This window comes from Saccostrea echinata, unplaced genomic scaffold (assembly GCF_033153115.1).
Source record: "Saccostrea echinata isolate AGI-Se365-2 ecotype Australia unplaced genomic scaffold, CSIRO_AGI_Sech_v1 ptg000033l, whole genome shotgun sequence".
NCBI lineage: Eukaryota > Metazoa > Mollusca > Bivalvia > Ostreida > Ostreidae > Saccostrea > Saccostrea echinata.
The window spans coordinates 5,175,566-5,194,729 of NW_026889782.1; the positions used below are offsets into that span (position 1 = coordinate 5,175,566).

General features: G+C 33.4%; 2 protein-coding genes across 2 annotated transcripts in view; one reads left to right on the forward strand and one right to left on the reverse strand.

The window, feature by feature from the left end:
* The window catches only part of LOC133198048 (uncharacterized), a 40,862-nt gene extending 25,372 nt beyond the window's left edge, over positions 1-15,490 (forward strand). Inside the window, exons 5-6 of the mRNA XM_061334202.1 lie at positions 6,368-6,424; positions 15,415-15,490. Coding sequence (XP_061190186.1) covers positions 6,368-6,424; positions 15,415-15,490 — 133 coding nt within the window. The remainder of the gene's footprint in view (positions 1-6,367; positions 6,425-15,414) is intronic.
* Positions 15,491-17,721: 2,231 nt separating this feature from the next.
* Positions 17,722-18,444, reverse strand: LOC133198049 (uncharacterized). The gene is made up of 2 exons (XM_061334203.1): positions 18,348-18,444; positions 17,722-18,194 (listed from the first exon to the last, which is right to left on the reverse strand). Exons 1-2 carry the CDS (start codon positions 18,382-18,384, stop codon positions 17,722-17,724), a joined length of 510 nt encoding a protein of 169 aa, XP_061190187.1. The 5' UTR covers positions 18,385-18,444.
* Positions 18,445-19,164: the final 720 nt, after the last annotated feature.

The window sequence follows — 19,164 nt, forward strand, 5'->3', positions numbered from 1 at the left end:
CGAAGTTTGTGATTGCGTTTCCTCTTTAACTTATTACCTTAAGCTTAAAATAGGTTGATAATTACCTGTTTCATATATAAATGACCATGAAATCAAGAGTACTTCGTCGTGCTGCACAAACAGATTATGTTTGACGTCACTGACTTTGAAGACTTTTAAATATGGAAATGAATTTCACAACTTTGAAATATATCATATAAAATGGTAAAGCACAACAATTTGTATAAAAACTACACAGCTGCTGGTGATTTTTATAATGTTTTAGCATATTTTAAATAGGATTTATAGCGTATGTAATTGTGTCATGTGACTTGTATCCTGCATCCCCTTAAAATTGATTGTACACACAGTACGCTCTTGAGTATGGAATGAGTTGGGAAATGTAAACACCATATGCAGGTGATAGTGCTTAAAGATATTACTACATTTGACGTTTAATTTAGTTGCTAGTTGGCTCTTATCGTTGATAGGTCGCCCGCCTGACGGAGTGGTTAGAGCTTTTTCTCTAGAGTCGCGGTGTAAGGAGTTGATCCTTACGTCGAGGGTTCGAATCCTATCGCAAGACGTGGAGACCGGTCCTTCGGATGAGCCTATATAAACCAAGGTCTCGTGTTGCAGTAGTTGCTGGCACGTAAAACATCCCTCACTGCTCAGTGGCATTAAGTGCAGGGAATAAGCCTAAATTTGCAGCACTCAACTGGCAAGAGATGAAGTCTCCATTTGAGCGTTAAATTTGCGAGAGGGATAATAAAGAACAAAAACAAACTGATCGTTTATAGTCTGTTAAACGTCCAAATATGAAACAGATGTGGAAGACACTGTGGTTTTTCTAATATAAGTTTACTTGGATACATCGTGTCGACATTTGAATGGAAGTAATGAAATATATGAAGATAAGGAACAGTATTCAGGCTCAAAAGTCCATCAAACAATACAAAATAGGAGCAGAGCAAACACGGACCTCCAAACATCAGAGGTGGGATCAGGTGCCATGGAGGAGTGAGCATCCCCTGCCGACCGGTCACACCCGCCGTGTGCTCCTTGTCATGATCGGGAAATAACGGAAAAATCCGTCGACAATTCAGTGTGTAAATAATGGCCTTACAATTTGTATGAAAAACGTCAGTCAGCATTTGACTCAATGATAAATTGTATTTGCTGACAAGGTCATTGTATCGACCATAGAACTTACGAAATGATGACTTTAAACGAGACAGCTGAAATTCTTGTTTCATCAACTTATTTGTCAATAATTTACCTCGTTTTAGAAATTGTACATACGTAGAGCATGCTCTTGCGTATCGAATCAACTGAGAGATATATACCCCGTATGCAGGTGATGAAGGTATATTGCTGCATAAGTTAGGGAAGTTGACGATTGAAAAGTTAAAGTCATCACGTTTATCATAAAGCTTGGTTGTTAGATTACCATTAACGTCTTTTTCAAGTAAAATATCCAAATATGAAACAGATGTGTCAGACTCAGTGGTATCTTTTATCTCAAGCTCACAAGGATATATCGAATCGACAGAAGAATGGAAATAGCCATTGTTAATTGACAATACGTCGTCGATTTATCTAAATGTCGAGTTGAAGACCACAGCAAGTGTTTTCTTCTTTTCACGTACAAGATTTTGGACAAATTCTGCTTCATATGAATACAGAAAAAGGTCTGCTAATAGCGCAATAGGTACCCATGGGAATTCCATTAGATTGTTGGAAGACCTGATCTCCAAAAACCACATAGATATTGTCGATCAGAAACTCAAGTAAATATTGTTAATTGAAGATAGGCCATCGATATATGTAATTGTCAAGATGAAGGGAACAGTTAGTGTTTTTCTCATGTAGAATTTATTGAATAAACTCTGCTTCATGGGATGATGAAAACGGTCGACTAATAAAGAAGCACAATTATTTCCATCTGTTAGTTGGATGAGCTGTTCTACATAAATGCTGTCAAAGGGGAACTCCAGCATCCTTTTAATATCAACTTCAGAATACTTGTGTGTAAAATCAGAGTGGTTTTTTTAACAGAGGAATTCCGATGATGACCAATCACAAAATACGAAAATTCCAGACCTCCGTTTTTTTTTTCCCGAAAAAGCAGTTGTCTAATGATATCAGAAAGCCTAGTTTTTAATTTTTCGTGAGGAGTGATTGTATATAAAGTGTAGAAAAGTCGTAAGTTCTGATGTTACTCACTTGAAAAAAAAATGGCGATATTAAATTTTCTAAACGTTTTAAAAGTTTTTGAGAATCTACATGTGATTTACACCACTTCTAGAATATGCTGTAGCACAACACATCTGAAGTTTCTCCTATACAACAGTTAATATTTTGTAAGGAGTAAGGATAGGAGCTTAGTAGAGCATTTGCTGGACCCTGCAATGTATCTCTGTTTTAAGGATTTTCATGAAGTTAAGAAATCCATTATAGGTAGGGTAGATCAAACTCACCTTGGTTGACCGGAATATTAAACGTATTAAACACTGAAATGTGCTTTTGAAGAGTTTTATCTTCAAAAAGTGAATTGCGAGTATAAGTTGGATTTCCTGTCGTAGAAGTAAAGCCTAGTTCTTCTCCAATACAGTTTTAATAATGAACTTTGTAAACAAAGACGATGTTGTTACTAGCCTTGTCGACTGGAACCATTACGCATAGTTCATGTAGTCTTTCTAAATCTTTTGTCTCCTCCTTTATAGTGAAAACAGAAGGATAAGAGGCTCGCATATTGCCTTTTAAATTTCTTGTACGATTCTTCAATATATTTCTAAAACACTTGACCTATTCTGAGAAAAAGTTCAGATCTTCCTGTTCATGCTTAGCACAAACGACTGACATGAATTTTTTGACAGAATTCAAAATAAAAATGAAGTTTTGTTGCCAACAGAATGATCGGGGTTCCCTGTATTTAGGACCTCCTATGATGATTGCTTTTAGGTCTTCATTTTCAACTATATTGACATCACCAGTAATGACGTGTCCAGTGGGACTGTAGTTGAAAGAAGAAGGAGAGCAAGAACACTTAAGAGAATTTTGTTTTAGATGTTCAATATCTAGGCACTCTAAGGTTTGTTTATAATTGAAAAGTTCAGAAGCAACAGTTTGTGAATATCTGTAGAAAATGCAGGGTGTAGACTTCAAGGTGAATATGGTGAAATGCAAGACCTAACTTTTTTATGATTTGGATTGTTACTAATGTTCACAGCACCTATTTCTTTGTTCGAAAATTTAGGATTAAGAAACCGACGGGTTGAATCAGAATTATCTTTCGACACACGTGGTGGCTTAAAAAGCATGTGCTGGGCTTGTATTCTGCAGTTTAAGAATCTAAGTATGGACTTGCTTTAGCTTCTGCAAATAGTTCATTCAAAAGTTTCAAGGGAACCGAGTAGAGTTTAGTGGGAATAAGATGAAGGCCTAATTGATTTTTTCGTAAGGCAACAGTGAATCAAACGAGACATTATAAATGGTCAATTGTAAGATCGATATCTATGACTACGCCTACGTCTATGTGTATTTGAAAAGACGCATCACATTCACATTCGCGCACTGTGGGATTCCCTACATTATATATGTGGTCGTTGCAACAATACGGAAAGTTCATGCCTAGTTTCCTGATCCAGTATTCTTTTTGTCTACGTAAAGTAGGACTATTAGTCGGATGATATATTTTTTCTCCATAAATTCTACTTTAAGAATATAGTGGTCAGGGGAATTGAAATAATTATAAAGATGTTGATAGTCCCATTAATTATTTCAAAGATATGCCTCGAATTCTCTTATCGAGTAAACCTTTTGTTTCCCAAATTTAAATCAGTTTGCATAGAGTTCATTTAATAACATAGACAAAACTTGAAGTTTTACAAGTCAAATTTTCACCGATTTTAGTATAAAAACTTTGTACAGTAAGGTTGCTTTAAACCGAAGTACTTGTTATCAAAATATCACAGGTTTTGAAATTCCGAGTAGACTATTTGGAAAAAGAACACATTGGATCCGGAAAAGAATTGTCAAAAATATCTCTGATTTAAAGATTGAAACCTTACAATCTTCAATTCGAGTAAAGTTTCGGTGAATTTATACCGAAGCTGGCTATCTACTGACTGTTTAAAGATAAATTGTGAAAGTCCCAAGGTTCCGAAGGAGAAACCGAGGGCCTTAACCATTATTTGTCAGATACTGTGCACCTTATATACTTTTCAGACTTCAGATAAGTTTAAAGATAAAAAAGTAAGTGAAAATTTTTTAATTTTTTCATAGGTAGCACTGTACATGTATCCTTTACTCTTCACATAAATATTAACAGTAGTGACGGAAAAATTCAATAGTACTGTTCAAGGGCATATCAGAGAAATGGTATTATCCAGGTGAGGAGTTTAAAGTCTTTAGGAAAACTTTAAGAAAATTAGAAATCAAAAAACTTAAAAAAAAATCAATAGCATCCAAACGTTCTACTTTTCAATTCTTTACACTATCATTCTTCAATATAAATTAAAGAACAGGTTTTTCTGCCATCAGACACAATAATTCTTTCTTTAATAAAAATGGAATTCGCATACATTGTCATTAGTTATCTGCAAACTTAATTTATTAAATAGCATTCTGATTTTACCTACAGGCACTCAGAGTTTCTTACCGACAATATCTATGTAGTTTCTGGATACCTGGTCTTCACATATAACATAACAATCTGATGAAATTTCCATTGGTACTAATTGTGCTTCAATATCAGCAGACCTGATTTCTTTTCCTATGAAGCAGAATTTATTCAGAAACTCCTACTTGAGAAGTTAACGCCTCTTGTTTTGACATTAAGGTATATCGAAGACGTTTCGTCAATTAAAAATATTGATTTTCATTCTTATGTTCATTTTAGAAACTGTAGTATACGATACCTCGAAATGAAAGACATTACATATTCAGTAACGTCGGATATTTAACCAGCGAAAGACAATGATGGCAATCTAACAACTAAACTTTATGATAAACGCGAAGACTGCATCTTTTTTATCGTCAATTTTCTTTTTTTAAATATCGTAATATACCTTTATCACCTGCATACGGAATTTTTGTCTTCCAATTGCTTTGAAACGTAAGAGTATGTTCTATGTAATTTCAATTTCTAAAACGAAGCTTGCTACCGCCAAAGAAGTTGGTGATTTAAGAATATCAACCTCTCCTTTAAAGTCATCATTTTGCAAATTCTCTGTTCGATACAATGACAATGTTTGCAAATACAATCTGTCGTTAGGTCGAATTTTGACTATTGTCTTTCATAAAAATAAATGTTAAGCCATTATTTTCGTATTTCATAAGTACATGTAGTTGTCTACTTATTTTCCATTTACCCGATCATTACAAGGAGCACAGGACGAATGTGATTGGTCGACAGAGGTTACTTACTACTCCATGGCACCTGATACCAGCTCTATATGCAGATGTCCATTTTGGCTCCTCTCTTAGTTTGTACTTTTTAAATAGACTTTTTAACAAGATCGCCGTTCATTGTTCATGTTATATAATTGATATTTAAGCAGTGACAAGTGTTACCTAATCCAAATTTGAATCTGCACTACATAAGCAGTTAGTAGGAATTTAATTTTCTAAGTGACTTTATATTAGATTCAGCCAGAATGTGTTTTCATCTATGCCTATCATAGATTACATTATGTTCTGTCTTCTCATAATACATCTTTATTAGCGTTATAATCATTCCAAGGTTTCGACTCGCTTACAAAGTTCTTTTGGACATTTTTAATAGTAGTATGCTAAGATGCATAAAATTTAGAAGACAACATAGTGGAGAAAGGTTTTTGTAGGGTCTGACTTATACAGGGAAATTTATGCCATCAATTTAAGCTCCTCTGCCACGATGGCACAAATGACCATTGCTATGTACATCTTTAATATGTGTGATGTTCCTTAACTTTTTGGGATGTGCACATATTCCAAGGACCTCTTGATCAAATTTGATCAGTTCATGTGCCTTTGAGCCTCGATATATGTTTATCATAAAATATGTCATTGTAACATACTTTCTAAATCCATGGCCGCTGATCTCTAAATCATATTATCAAACGTTTATTATATATTACGCAGTGTGGAGTCATCAAACCGTTGGAATTTATGCATATAGAGCCTCGAGTATGTGAGCCATTAAAAGGTCATAGTTACCTGCATATTGAATTTTACTTTTCATTAGAAATTCTATTTACTTAATTAGAAGTATCTTCTCTGCATGAAGACGCTTGTCAATCAATAAATTTTAGGCTTAGATGTGTTGACCTAAAATTAGGTCATAGTAACCATCTTTTACTTTATTTTTAAATGTTTTATATTCTCGTTTATGATGTTTCTGCAGGACACGTGCTCCACCCACCATTACCACAGTCCAATCAGCTGCTCCTACATCGTCAGGGTGTGTATACAGCGCAATATTCATTTACTTCAGTATTTATTACATTGCAATATACATGTTCTTCAGTATTTATTACATTACAATATACATGTACTTCAGTCATTACATTCATGAAGATGCAATAATCTTAACCAGTAACAATAAATATTGATTGTAGTTTAAGGTTCTTTGAGTTGGTGCTTTAAGTTAAGGGGTTTATTTATCTATGCATTCTTTTTCAGTACGTATCCACAACTTTATTCTTAACATATGATGCTCACAAGGATAGGATAGGATAGTATGCAAAAGGATCAACGAATTACAAAGAAAAACAACCCGTTTAATTATTTTCATGATACAAAATATTTGTAGCATTACTCATATACAAAAGCATGGTAAATAATCTTCAGGATAAGCCCGAAAAAAATAAAAAAAGATAAATGCATTTCTTAGCATGCTTAGGGTAATGTTAATAATGAAGAATAATTAAATGAAAAAGAAGAAGAAAACTATGAATTATGAATTTAACACTAAAATAATTTTCATGTTATTATTGTATGACAGTTAAATACGTGGTAATAATGTACGACTATGGCATTTTGTGATTTTTTATTGTATTTTTATGACAGCTAGAAAATGTATGCAACATAATTTTTTTCTATTCAGCTTTAGTTATATCAAAAATATATCATCTAATGAAATTCGCTGATTAGATATATTATCTCATAAAATTCGCCTTTAACGATAAAAAAAATATCGAACGGGTATTTTGATTTAATCTATTAATCCAAGTCCAGTGGCAAAGTGTTCTATGTTGAAAATCAGACAATCTATCAGCTTTTAAATTGCCGTATAATTATCGAATAACTTCAACTATCGACTATGGTTGACTGACAAAAAGGAATGAATTCATTCACAATAGACAGAAGAACACACACTAAAACTTCGCCCAATTATGTAAGTAGTTGCCCCTTTTATTCTGTTTAAATCTTATAGTTATGTTAAAAATATGTGAAAAAGTTGAAATATATACATGTATAGAGATATAATGCAGGTTTGAATTCATTTAAATATTTGCGGTAAATGGAGTGATTGGACATCCATACCCCTCCGAGAAACGGTAAACTGTGGTGTCATCATTATAACTTGAATATCAGTTTTTGTATATGTTGAGTTGATTCTCAAACTTAAAGGTATGTTCATTGGTAGGTCCATTCTACTCAATTAAGGTATCCTCACATCTGAGTATTTTTTCTTTTTCCACGAACATTGAAGCCTAGGAATAATGATGAAACCACAGTATTTATAGAATATTTCCTATGCTTAACACGTCTCTGTGTTATAATAATTTTTGAATACAGTTTGAAATTGACATCATTCTAATATTTAGCGTTTTTTACTGTAATTAGGATTTTTTGCCCGTTCACGCTTGCCAAAAAATAGCCCCAGAACACAGTTGTGTTAAAGAGATAATGCTCTTCTGGCTGAATTTGCTCCGTTTTAAATTTGCCAACTTGTAATAACATGGTTTTGTGTAGGAGTCCAGATTTTGTCTGGTTTGTAAAATCTGCCCTCTTCTGCCCTCTTATTGGTGAATTCAAACTTCCTTTTTTAGTACAAGTATTAGTATAATATTCCGAAACGCTTCTTTATTTAGCTTTCTGATAGAAACCTAATTATGTTTCCCTTGTTTTGAAATTTTGCTTTAATTATGGTAAAAAGTGTCAAAAGCCTTAACTGATCTTCCATTACGTTATTAACTTGTCTATAAATGTGTGTTTGTTTGTATGTTGTGTAACGTACCTCTCGATAATTTTTCACTCATATGGAGACGCCACCACTTGCCGGTGGAGAGCTGCAAATTTTAACCTATGCTCGGCAATTAGGGCCATTTGAGCAGTGAGGGGTCTTTTTCGTGCCAACACCTACTGCGACACGGAACCTCGGTTTAAACAGTCTCATCCGAAGGACTGGTCTCCACGTCCCGCAGTGGGTTCGGACCCGCGACGTAAGGATCAACTCCTTACTCCGCGACTCTGGAGTAGACGCTCTAACCACTGCGCCACGCGGGCGACTCTATAGATCTATAAATCTATTCATGTATTTTTATTTATTTTCTCCCCCTTTATATATTTAATAAAAAAGATTATAAAATATTTTGTAATAATGAAAAAATACCGTTATGCCAAAGGAAATAAGTCTGATTAAAGGAACAAAAAAATAATGTCAACTCTTTCACTGGAATATTTTACTTTTTTATTCTTACTAAAGTTCTGAGAAGACTAAATTGAAAAGCAATGATTGAATTATTGTTCACACTATTTAAAAGAAATAACTTTACAAAAATATCTTGAGATACAGGTCTGATTTTTCTGTTCCAACGCATTTGCTCAAAATATGCAAATCTATCAGAGGCATATGTGTATATTTTATCTGTCTTTTTTGGTGTGTATTAGATGATCATGATGTGCAAAATGTAACAACATTATACTCTGCAAAGCTTAGAGAGGCAAAGATTAATTTTATTCTTCTTCAAACAAGATCTTAAAAAAATACATGTAGTATGCAACATGTATGTGGAAGTACTTATCTAAATGAAAAAAAAATTCACAGTAATCTTTACATATAAAAGAATTGCAAGCTCTTAAACCTTTCCTTTTAAACCTTTAAATTTGACTTCACATTTTGACCATGCATCTCTAAAACTTAAGATTATAAATAGTTCATTTCTAAGTAAAATAATGCGTTTTCATACACGTCCCTTTTTTATATCTGTAAATTGGCTTTATAATAATTTCAGGAAATATTAATCAGTCAACAATAGTTATCAATCAATAGCTTAGCAATCAATAGTTTAACCCCTTAGGTACCCTTTGTGTTTCCCACTAGTTCAACCCTTTTGTGTGAATATCCAAAAATTCTTTGCAAAAAGGTAAGCATACATGTAACAATAGCTTCTGAGTAATTCCCGGCAGAGCATTCCAGATTTCAGTGTAAGAGTCACGTTGTAATAGAGAAATACCGACATCTTACGAACGAACGTAACTCGCCCTAACTTCCCGTATCTCGGTAGTTTTCCCGGGACCAGTTATTGCAGCTATATATAATTTAAAATCGGAACAATTAAGTGTATGTGTATAATAGAACGGATAGTGTTTTAATCACTTTCTAAATGATAGTTTCTCCTGTCTAATTATTTGTAATCACTTACAATGTAATTAAAAGAAGAAAATATGCCATAATACCTAAGACGAATAAAGAAACACGATTGTCATGCGTCAGTGCGCTGTGTTCATTTGGGGGAAAAGTTACGTTTTATAGGGTGAAAAAATCTAAACTCACCCCCTGTATAAATCCGTGCAAAGGCAACAAGTTACTAGGTGATGTCCTTATATAGTGTCTTGTATTAAAAGTGTACATTTATGTGTTTGTAAGAGAGAGAGAGAGAGAGAGAGAGAGAGAGAGAGAGAGAGCACAATGGACAATAAAATATCATTGTTTTCCAACGTTTCAGAAATCAGCCATCAAAAATAAGAAAATAGGTGGCACTACTTCGGAAAATGTATTATTTTTAAAGTTGCCGCACGTCGATGTTTGTGTTGAAGTCTAAGCTCAATTCATTGAATAAAAGTTCCTTTTTTATTACATTTAACTAAATATATGAAATACAAATTTCCATGTACTACAATCCTAAAACAAAAAGTGGGCTGGTGCAATACTTGCATAGGTCGGGAAACATTTTTTTTTCATATTGTATCTTGTAGAAGAAAAAGTAACTTCAATGAGTAGGAAGGGTAGGTCCTTATATATATATATATATATATATATATATATATATATATATATATATATATATATAATATCACTTCAAAGAAATAAACGAGCATTCATATGGTAGACAGTGTCTTCTTGGATGATGTATTAAATTGCGATCTTCACTTAATTTATCTTGCAGCTGCTTTTCAATATATATGTAATATCTGTAGAGGATAAGAAAGAAACCCTGCAACCTATGCCTTTTGGTAGTGTGGTATTTTTATCAATTTTCTTTGTACTCAAGTTATGTTCCATAATGTCATTAAGTTAATCATTATTTGAACAGCGAACATTTATGAATGCATATACAGTATCTTACAGTATCTTAAATAGTTGCACAATAGTATAGATTTTATTCATATGTCAGTTTTCAACATTTTTAATATTCCCAACAACCAAAATGAATTTGAATTACCATATCTATATTGGATTCCGAAACTTCATAAAAAAACCTTACAAAGATACGGGTTCCAGTAAATGTTCTACCAAGCGTCTTTCTCTACTCCTCACTAAGATATTAACAATAGTGAAGGAGAAACGTCAAGAGTATTGTGCAACTATATATTCGAGAAGTGGTGTAATGAAATATATGTAAATCAGATGTGGATACTAAAAAATTCCAAGGAACATTTGAAATCACAAAATCTTACCAAAATCAACAACATAAAAACTTACGACTTTTCAACTTTATATACAACTATTTCCCACGATTAATTAAAGTCCAGACTTTCTGACATCGTTGACAGCTACTTTATCAATAAAAATGGAACTCGTAAATTTAGTTACCTTGCCATTGGTCATTTGAAAAATTACTTTGTTAAAAACAATCTTATTGTACACAATAGTACTCTAAAGTTGACATTAAAAAGATGCGCGAGTTTCTGATTGACAATATCTTTGTGGTTTTGGAATTCACATTGGTACCAATTGCATCCCGTTATTAGCAGACCTTTTTTGGATTCATATGAAGCAGAATTTATTCAAAATCTTTTACGTGAAAATAAGAAAACACTTGCTGTGGCCTTCAACTCGACATTTAGATATATCGACGACGTATTGTCAATTAACAATGGTTATTTCCATTCTTATGTCGACAAGATATATCCCGGTGAGCTTGAGATAAAAGATACCACTGAGTCTGACACATCTGTTTCATATTTGGATAATTTATTAGAAAAAGACGTTAATGGTAATTTAACAACTATACTTTATAATAAAGGTGATGACTTTAACTTTTCAATCGTCAACTTCCCTTACTTATGCAGCAATATACCCTTATCACCTGCATAATGAGTTTATATCTCTCAGTTGATTCGATACGCCAAAGCATGCTCTACGTATGAACAATTTCTAAAACTAGGTAAATTATTGACAAACAAGTTGATGAAATAAGAATATCAGCAGTCTCGTTTAAAGTCATCATTTCGTAAGTTCCTTGGTCGATACATTGACCTTGTCAGCAAATACAATCTTTCATTAAGTCAAATGCTGACTGACTTTTTTATACTAATTGTTAGGCCATTATTTACACAACGAATTGTTCGACGGATTTTCCCGTTCTTTCCCGATCATGACAAAGAGCACACGGCGGGTGTGACCAGTCAGCAGGGGATGCTCACTCCTGCATGGCACCTGATCCCACCTCTGATGTCAGAGGTCGGTGTTTGGCTTGCTCCTATTTTGTAATGTTTAATGGACTTTTGAGCTCAAATATTGTTCGTTGTCTCCACATATATCATTTACTTTTCATGTGTTCTTTTTTAAAACTAGAAACAATGAATTTGAGTTGAATGCTATTTTGTGTATACTCGCGCATAAGAATATACACGGTAATACAAGTGCCTTAGTCACGTCACAATGAGGATATAGAGACGTTGATGAAAATATAACAATATAGGGCACCGAGAAGTTCAAAATTTCAGTGTATTTCTGCAGCTTTTTAAGAGCCGTTCACTGTAATGACTGGAACTTTTATATAGGAGCTGGCACGCAGATTCTCGGAACTTCTCCAACCCTGTGTGATGAATGTCCTGAATACCATAAACAAAAATTTGTTGCTATGCATCACATTTATTGTGGCAACATACCCTAAGGTTTTCAAAATGGCATTTTTGAACATGTTCAGATACCCATAGTCAACGTTTGCAGCAATGCAAACAAGTGGCAATGACTGTTTCCAAAAATCTAAGGCCTGGTGTCTCAAATACATAATCAATAACTTTCAAAACCTTCTGTGTGAGTTAAGATTCTTATGGCCATTTGCATATCTATGACTCAGATGATAAGTTCAGAGTCAAGCCCTGATCAGTGGAGCAGGAAAGCAGAGTCACTGATTAGAGATATAATCCCGCGATTCGCAATCGTCCAATAGAGCTACCTCCTCCCCCCCCCCCCCCGGCGTGGAGGAGACCAAGTTAAGCCACCTCAGTCTGTGTGTCACCAAACGTTTCCTCATATTTACTTGGAAGCTGAGAATGACAACAGACTCTGGTTTAAAGAAAGGCCTAAGATCCGTAAACAGGAAGATGTTAAAACTTTGTTATATGTGAAGCAGTATTATCTTTGAAACATGGACCAAGTAGGACTTTTTATAAATTCAGAAATGGATCTGTTCAGAACCCTTACTCTGCGTCACTAAACCCATGCCCATACAATGACAAATGTCACCTAGTCCAAATTTAAATCTCCCCTACGGTCAAAAGCAGTGATTGATAAGATTTATTTTTTTCTGAGTTTTTACTTATATAAGGATGAGTTTTGCCTCACATAGGCTGCGGGAAAAAATCTCTTAAAATTTTTCTCAAAAGAGCAGAGAAAGCAAACGAATTTGCAAGTATCCCCCTATATTATAACCATGGACACTAGAGCTATGATAGGGACGTAATTTGAGGTCAGGTATTAACAGTGGAATATTTAAGAAAATAATATTTTAAGACGAATAGGGCCTTAATAAGGAATCATCAATATTGAGTGTGTATACATGTATAATTTTCTCTACAAAATTTGGCTTCTAGGACGGTAGTGTTCAAAATTCCTTCTGAAAGTTTTACATAGGAATTATATCTAAGGGAAAGAATCATTCAAAATATCCTTCACAAGATCAGCGGGGATCAAAACAAGATTAAAATTAAAATTTGTAAATATACATTGTAGATATAAGTGTGTTAAAGCCATGGGGTTTGAATTTGTCTGTGATAGTGAATTCTATTTATGTTTTTTGCTAAATTCTCCGTTAAAAATTCCGAATCAAGACTTCATTTAGAATTTCCCAGTTTTAGGCCTCACTATAGATGTCAATTTTACCGACTCATTACAAAATCCAGAATCATGGAATGTCATTTGATATTCTATGGTGACAAGAGCTCGTGAATCATATTTATATTCACACCTGGTACCTGCAAACAGACTATAAATTATTTGAAGCCTCTTAATAAGGTGCCTGAGGTATCATTCCAGGCGACAGCGACATCGGATAGTGTCGATAAGAAAAATATCCAATGAAATGGATAATGTCGTTTAATACACCCAAGATTTTGTGGGAAAAGTAACTGTTCGGTCGGCTTCCTAAAAAAAATAATTATGAAAGCATGGTATGCATAATTTTTTATACATCCCACATACTTTTTCTGCATGTATGTAGACATCTTAATTACTGTTCTATACGTACAGCTGCTCTATGCACAATGTGGATTGATAATCTCCTGGAGTTCACTAACAGTAGACAACTGACAGGAAAATATGTGCTCTATTGTACATGGCACCTGTTGAAAGAGGAATTTTTGGCAAGGGTGGGTGGGTGGGTGGGTTGGTATTTACAAGGTAAGAACCCTCTATACACTGCACACAAGAGAGTTCTGATTCTGGAGTTTTTATGCAGTTAGGGTTATCTCTATTTTGATCTTAATTAAATATTTTCTTTAAAAAAAATAAAAGTGTCACAGGATTATTATCTACTACATGTATATGTTACTATGTATGATAATTTGCGCTTGGGTCATCTCATTCATTCATTCATGGTTTGTAAGTTCATGACCCCTGATGTCATACGGTGAGTATGGGATGTGTATGGGTGTGTTTGACTGGTTTTTCCAGTCATTGCGCATGGCTGGCGCGAATTTTATTAACATTTGCATGCAGTAATATTATTTTAAATCACTTGATGAAAACCCTCTGAAATAGACGGACGTTAACAGGATTGTTATTGTCCTAAATTAGCCCTATAACTAGGAGCTTAAATTCTGTCTACATATGGTAAGATATTTTAATTAAACTATCTTATTTTTTCAGTAAATTAATTTATGAATTAAATATTTCATATAAATTTCATTTAAATTTTTAAAGTGTGAATGGACGGTACGTAAGTTTTCATATTTATTGTAGATCACCATGTCATCGATAACATAACGTACATGTAAAATACTTTATCATATACCATTATGTCGATGGAAGATAAATAAAGTACAATTGTCAACAGTTGTCCGGAGTTTCTCTTATCCAAGAACTATTCATAAAAAAGTTAACACCCTTGACAAAAGTAATATTCCGTTTAAATAAAGTTTATTATTTAAGATTATACTAGTATTCAATTGATTCAAAATCAGGGAAAAGTAATATTTCATCTGAATTATTGTATAAATAGTATTCAAAGTCTCTCAGGAAATTTCATCATAAAGATCACAGGACACATCACAAAATATATCGAGATGAATTTGTTGATGTTACTGCATTGCCTACTTTAGTTTTAAGTGCGGGAAAAGGCTGAAAACGATGTTTTATACAGTAAGATGAGTGGAGAAGGAATTGGCTGATCTTAGTTGTTGTTAGTTAAGTTATATGTAAAATACATTGTGTTCAACACCTCGTTTTTAACATAAGAAGATTGACAGTTAAAAATGCCATTTACGACAGAATGTTAAGATTATAGTATGCATTTTTCTTTTTAAAAAATCAAATCAAAATACACGACCATATATTATACACCGTTTATTTCTTTAGCATTCACAAATCTTCCTTCCAACATCACATTCCTAATACATTTTCACGCAGAAATATTATGTGATTTAAAAACGTATTTTATTTAGTAGCTAATAGGTGAATACAATTTAAATGTCAAAATATATACGTTTGATATTTTTAAAAAATTATAAAACTCTAGTATACCTTAACTATCTTTATATGTAATGTTTACTTTGTAGGTGGTTCTGGAACTCCTGTAGTCAATATGCTGACCATGCTTCAGGGAGCTGTTGTCATCAGACTTCTTTCATATAAATGACTATCTTAAGTTAATGGAACTGAAAAAAGAAATCAAAACTACATGGTTACTGATAACGGAAAACAACTAACCATTGTGTCATTATGTCTTTCGTGTCTTTAGTTCTCAAATTAGTAGATATAGAGTTATGAATTTTGTAGTAAATTTATTTTTTAAATCTGTTTTAAGCTTACATTTTCTCTATTTTAGATGATTATCTTAGTAATATTCTGTATGTATATATTTAGAGTAAAAGATAGAAAGATATAGCCTTCCAGTTAACGTTTCTTTTTTATTTTGCTGGTGCATTTTTATCTTTTATTAATCCGAATGAAAACCAATTTACATTTTCATACTATCCAAGGTTATTATCCTGTTATTCTTGTTACAGTGCAGCATAACAAGAATAACAGGATGGAAAAATGTTAATTATAACATTTTAAAAAATGCAACAATTTTTTTTTAAATATATAAGTATTTGATATCTTTAAGAATGATTTTATATTGATTTTTATATTATATTTTTTACATAAGAAAGCTATATATTATTTCATATTTGTATATCTTGTATGCTAGATAAATTATATAAGGAGATAACGAACAGTAATCAAGCTCAAAAGTCCATTGAAACAATACAAATCAGGGGTAGAGCAAATACAGACTCTAAACATATCAGAAGTGGTATCAGGTGCCATGGAGAAGTGAGCATTCCCCTTCTAACAATCACACCCTCTATGTGCTCATTGTCATGATCGGAAAAAAAATCCGCAGACAATTCAGTGTGTAAATAATGGCCTAACAATTAATATGAAAAACGTCAGTCCGCATTCGATTTAATGATGGATTGTATTTGCTGACAAGATCATTGTATCGACCCTAGAACTTGGGAAATGATGACTTCAAATGAGACTGTTGATATTCTTGTTTCATCAATTTGTTTATCAATAAATTGCCTCGCTTTAGGAATTGTTCGTATGTAGATCATACTCTTGCGTATCGAATCAACTGAAAGACATTAACTACATATGCAGGTGATAAGGGTATACTGCTACATAAGTAGGGAAGTTGACGATAGAAAAGTTGAAGTCATCACGTATACCATAAAGCTTTGTGGTTAGGTTACCATTGACGTCTTTTGCTCTGCTTAGTTGATTTAATACGCCAGAGCATGCTCTACGAATGAACAATTTCTAAAACGAGGTAAGATACAAACAAGCCGATGAAACAGAATATCAGCAGCCTCCTTTGAAGTCATCATTTCGTACGTTCTATGGTCGATACAATGACCTTGTCAGCAAATACAATCTATCATGTTTGCTCTGCTCCTATTTTGTAATGTTAAATGGACTTTTGAACTCGAATACTGTTCGTTATCTCCACATATTTCATTAGTAAAAACCCAAATGTGAAACAGATGTGTCAGACTCTGTGGTATCTTTTTATTTCAAAGCATGTGAAAAGACACAATAACACTTAAAATATTAGATCTTAGTATTCTGTTCAGAATGAAATCTTATGATTACATGTTTCTACTGTACATCAAAATGTAACATTGGACTCAAATTTTTCCATAATATTTGAGCATGTTCACAGTCTAAAAACAAGTGTCTAATGTCTTCAACTTCATTACATATCTGACAAGAAGCCGATGATCTATAATTGCATTTGAAAAGAAAACTGTTACAACACAATTGTAAGGATAGTAGCAATCCTGATGATTAGTATACAGTTAAAGTATATCATTGAGGGAGTTAGCAAAATTCCAGTTCCCCAAGACCGGGACTATTTCCTGAGGCGCTTGCGCTGAGGGAAATAGTTCTGGTCTAGGGGAACTGGAATCTTGCTAAATCCCTCAGTGATATACTTTAACTGTTTTATTATACCGATACAAATTTAAATTGTAAAGATAACCTTTTAAAAAAAATATCCATTAACAGATTAACTTATTTTTATTCTCATAACTGAATAAAATCACAATTTATATTTATTGAATTTCAATAACAATTTCACAATGTTTTGAGAAAATCAACAAGTTTAAATGTCGTTGAACTAACACAATAAATCAAAGTTCTAAAAGAGATAGGATCTCACTATTACAAGTAAATGAATGTCATTTTGGAAAATTAAAGGTAATTTGACAGTTTGAAAATTTAAACAAATTGTTTGTGGTCAACATGTTTGCAGATGACACCACAGTACCAAAGGCATCCGGATCCACTTCCTACATTTTCAAGCTTAAAATCGTTGTTCAATAGTTCATTGATATGTCTGATTCATAGAAATCTGGACACATATTTTCTGAAGGAGCTATATTTTCTGAATTTGAAAAATTTTCAGATGTTGTAGATATGTTTTTACACAAAATTCCAGACATTTCCCTTGTTTTTGCTTCACTAAGTTTTGAACTGTAGGATTTGATTGAAGATTCGCAACGATGTCCACTTAGCCTCATTATGTTCCGTGCCTCCATCCCCTCGTGATCCAGTGTCGTTATACTTGTAGCACGGATGCAATGATTGGTATATATTTTACTTAAGTTAGCCTCTTTACTTAAATTTGTCATGAACGAATAAAGCGTGTTTTTACCAACGGCTACATTTTCATACCACGATTCTTTTTCCTCACATTTTTTCTTTTTTGGAGGCTGCAAGAAATTTGGGTTTTCTGGGTGAAGCTTTCCAATATACTTTTTGAAGGAGAGTACTGGACAACGAGGATCACCTGTAAAATAAACAAAAATAAACAGAACAAACAGGTAATCCTTTATTCAAAATGTGGGTTCACAAAATGATTCAATAATTTTAGAATTTTATTAAAATTGCATGGAACACCCCCCTCCCCCCTTGTAAAAACATTACAATTTGTTTTACTCACCAGGTTTGTCATATATCCTGCCCTGTTTAATTGACATATCCTGCAAATCGTCGCCTCAATGATTTTTTGTTTGACTTCCTTAACTATTACATATTCCCTCCCCGTAGAATCTACCGACATTGTGAAATCATTCTTTTGAAGTTCTCGGAGGTTTTCCCGCCCACGGTTGTAGAAATAATAGATATATTCAAACTTTGTTTTTTTTCTGCAGATTTTCTGGATTTTCTATGCTAAAAACAGTCTCGTATAGTTTATTCATGTCCTCTTGTGTGAGGGGTTCCTTCGATTTCGGTTCACCAACGCCAGACTTTTTTAAATTCACAATCATAGCTTTACACATTTCGTTTGCAGTTTTGAATCTCTCATCGTTAATAATATCTTCTTTTCTCACCGTCAAGAAATGTTTCTGTAAACCGTAGCACAGACTAATAATAGATTTCTTCGCGTATCTCTCTCCATCAACTTTTTTCATCCCTGCATAGAATTTTCAAAGAAAACAGTTCATTTGATCTGTAGGTTGTCGCTCAATTTCCGATAATCAAGGTCTTTCTCACTTGCATAGTTTTTTAACACAGATAACGATGCCTTAATTAGTTTCTTAGTGTTTTGACTATCTCTGGAATCGAACAGATTATCCAGTTCATCCTCATTTAAAGTATTAAACCTCTTCGCCATGTTCAAGTCCTCTTGTCCTCTGTAAACTTTAGAAAATCACGTGACGCACATCGCATGCCTCATTGGCTAAAAACTTATGGAGAACATTTCGGGTTTTCTTCAATGTTCAAAAGTAAAATCTAGAGGATTACGGAAAACCGCC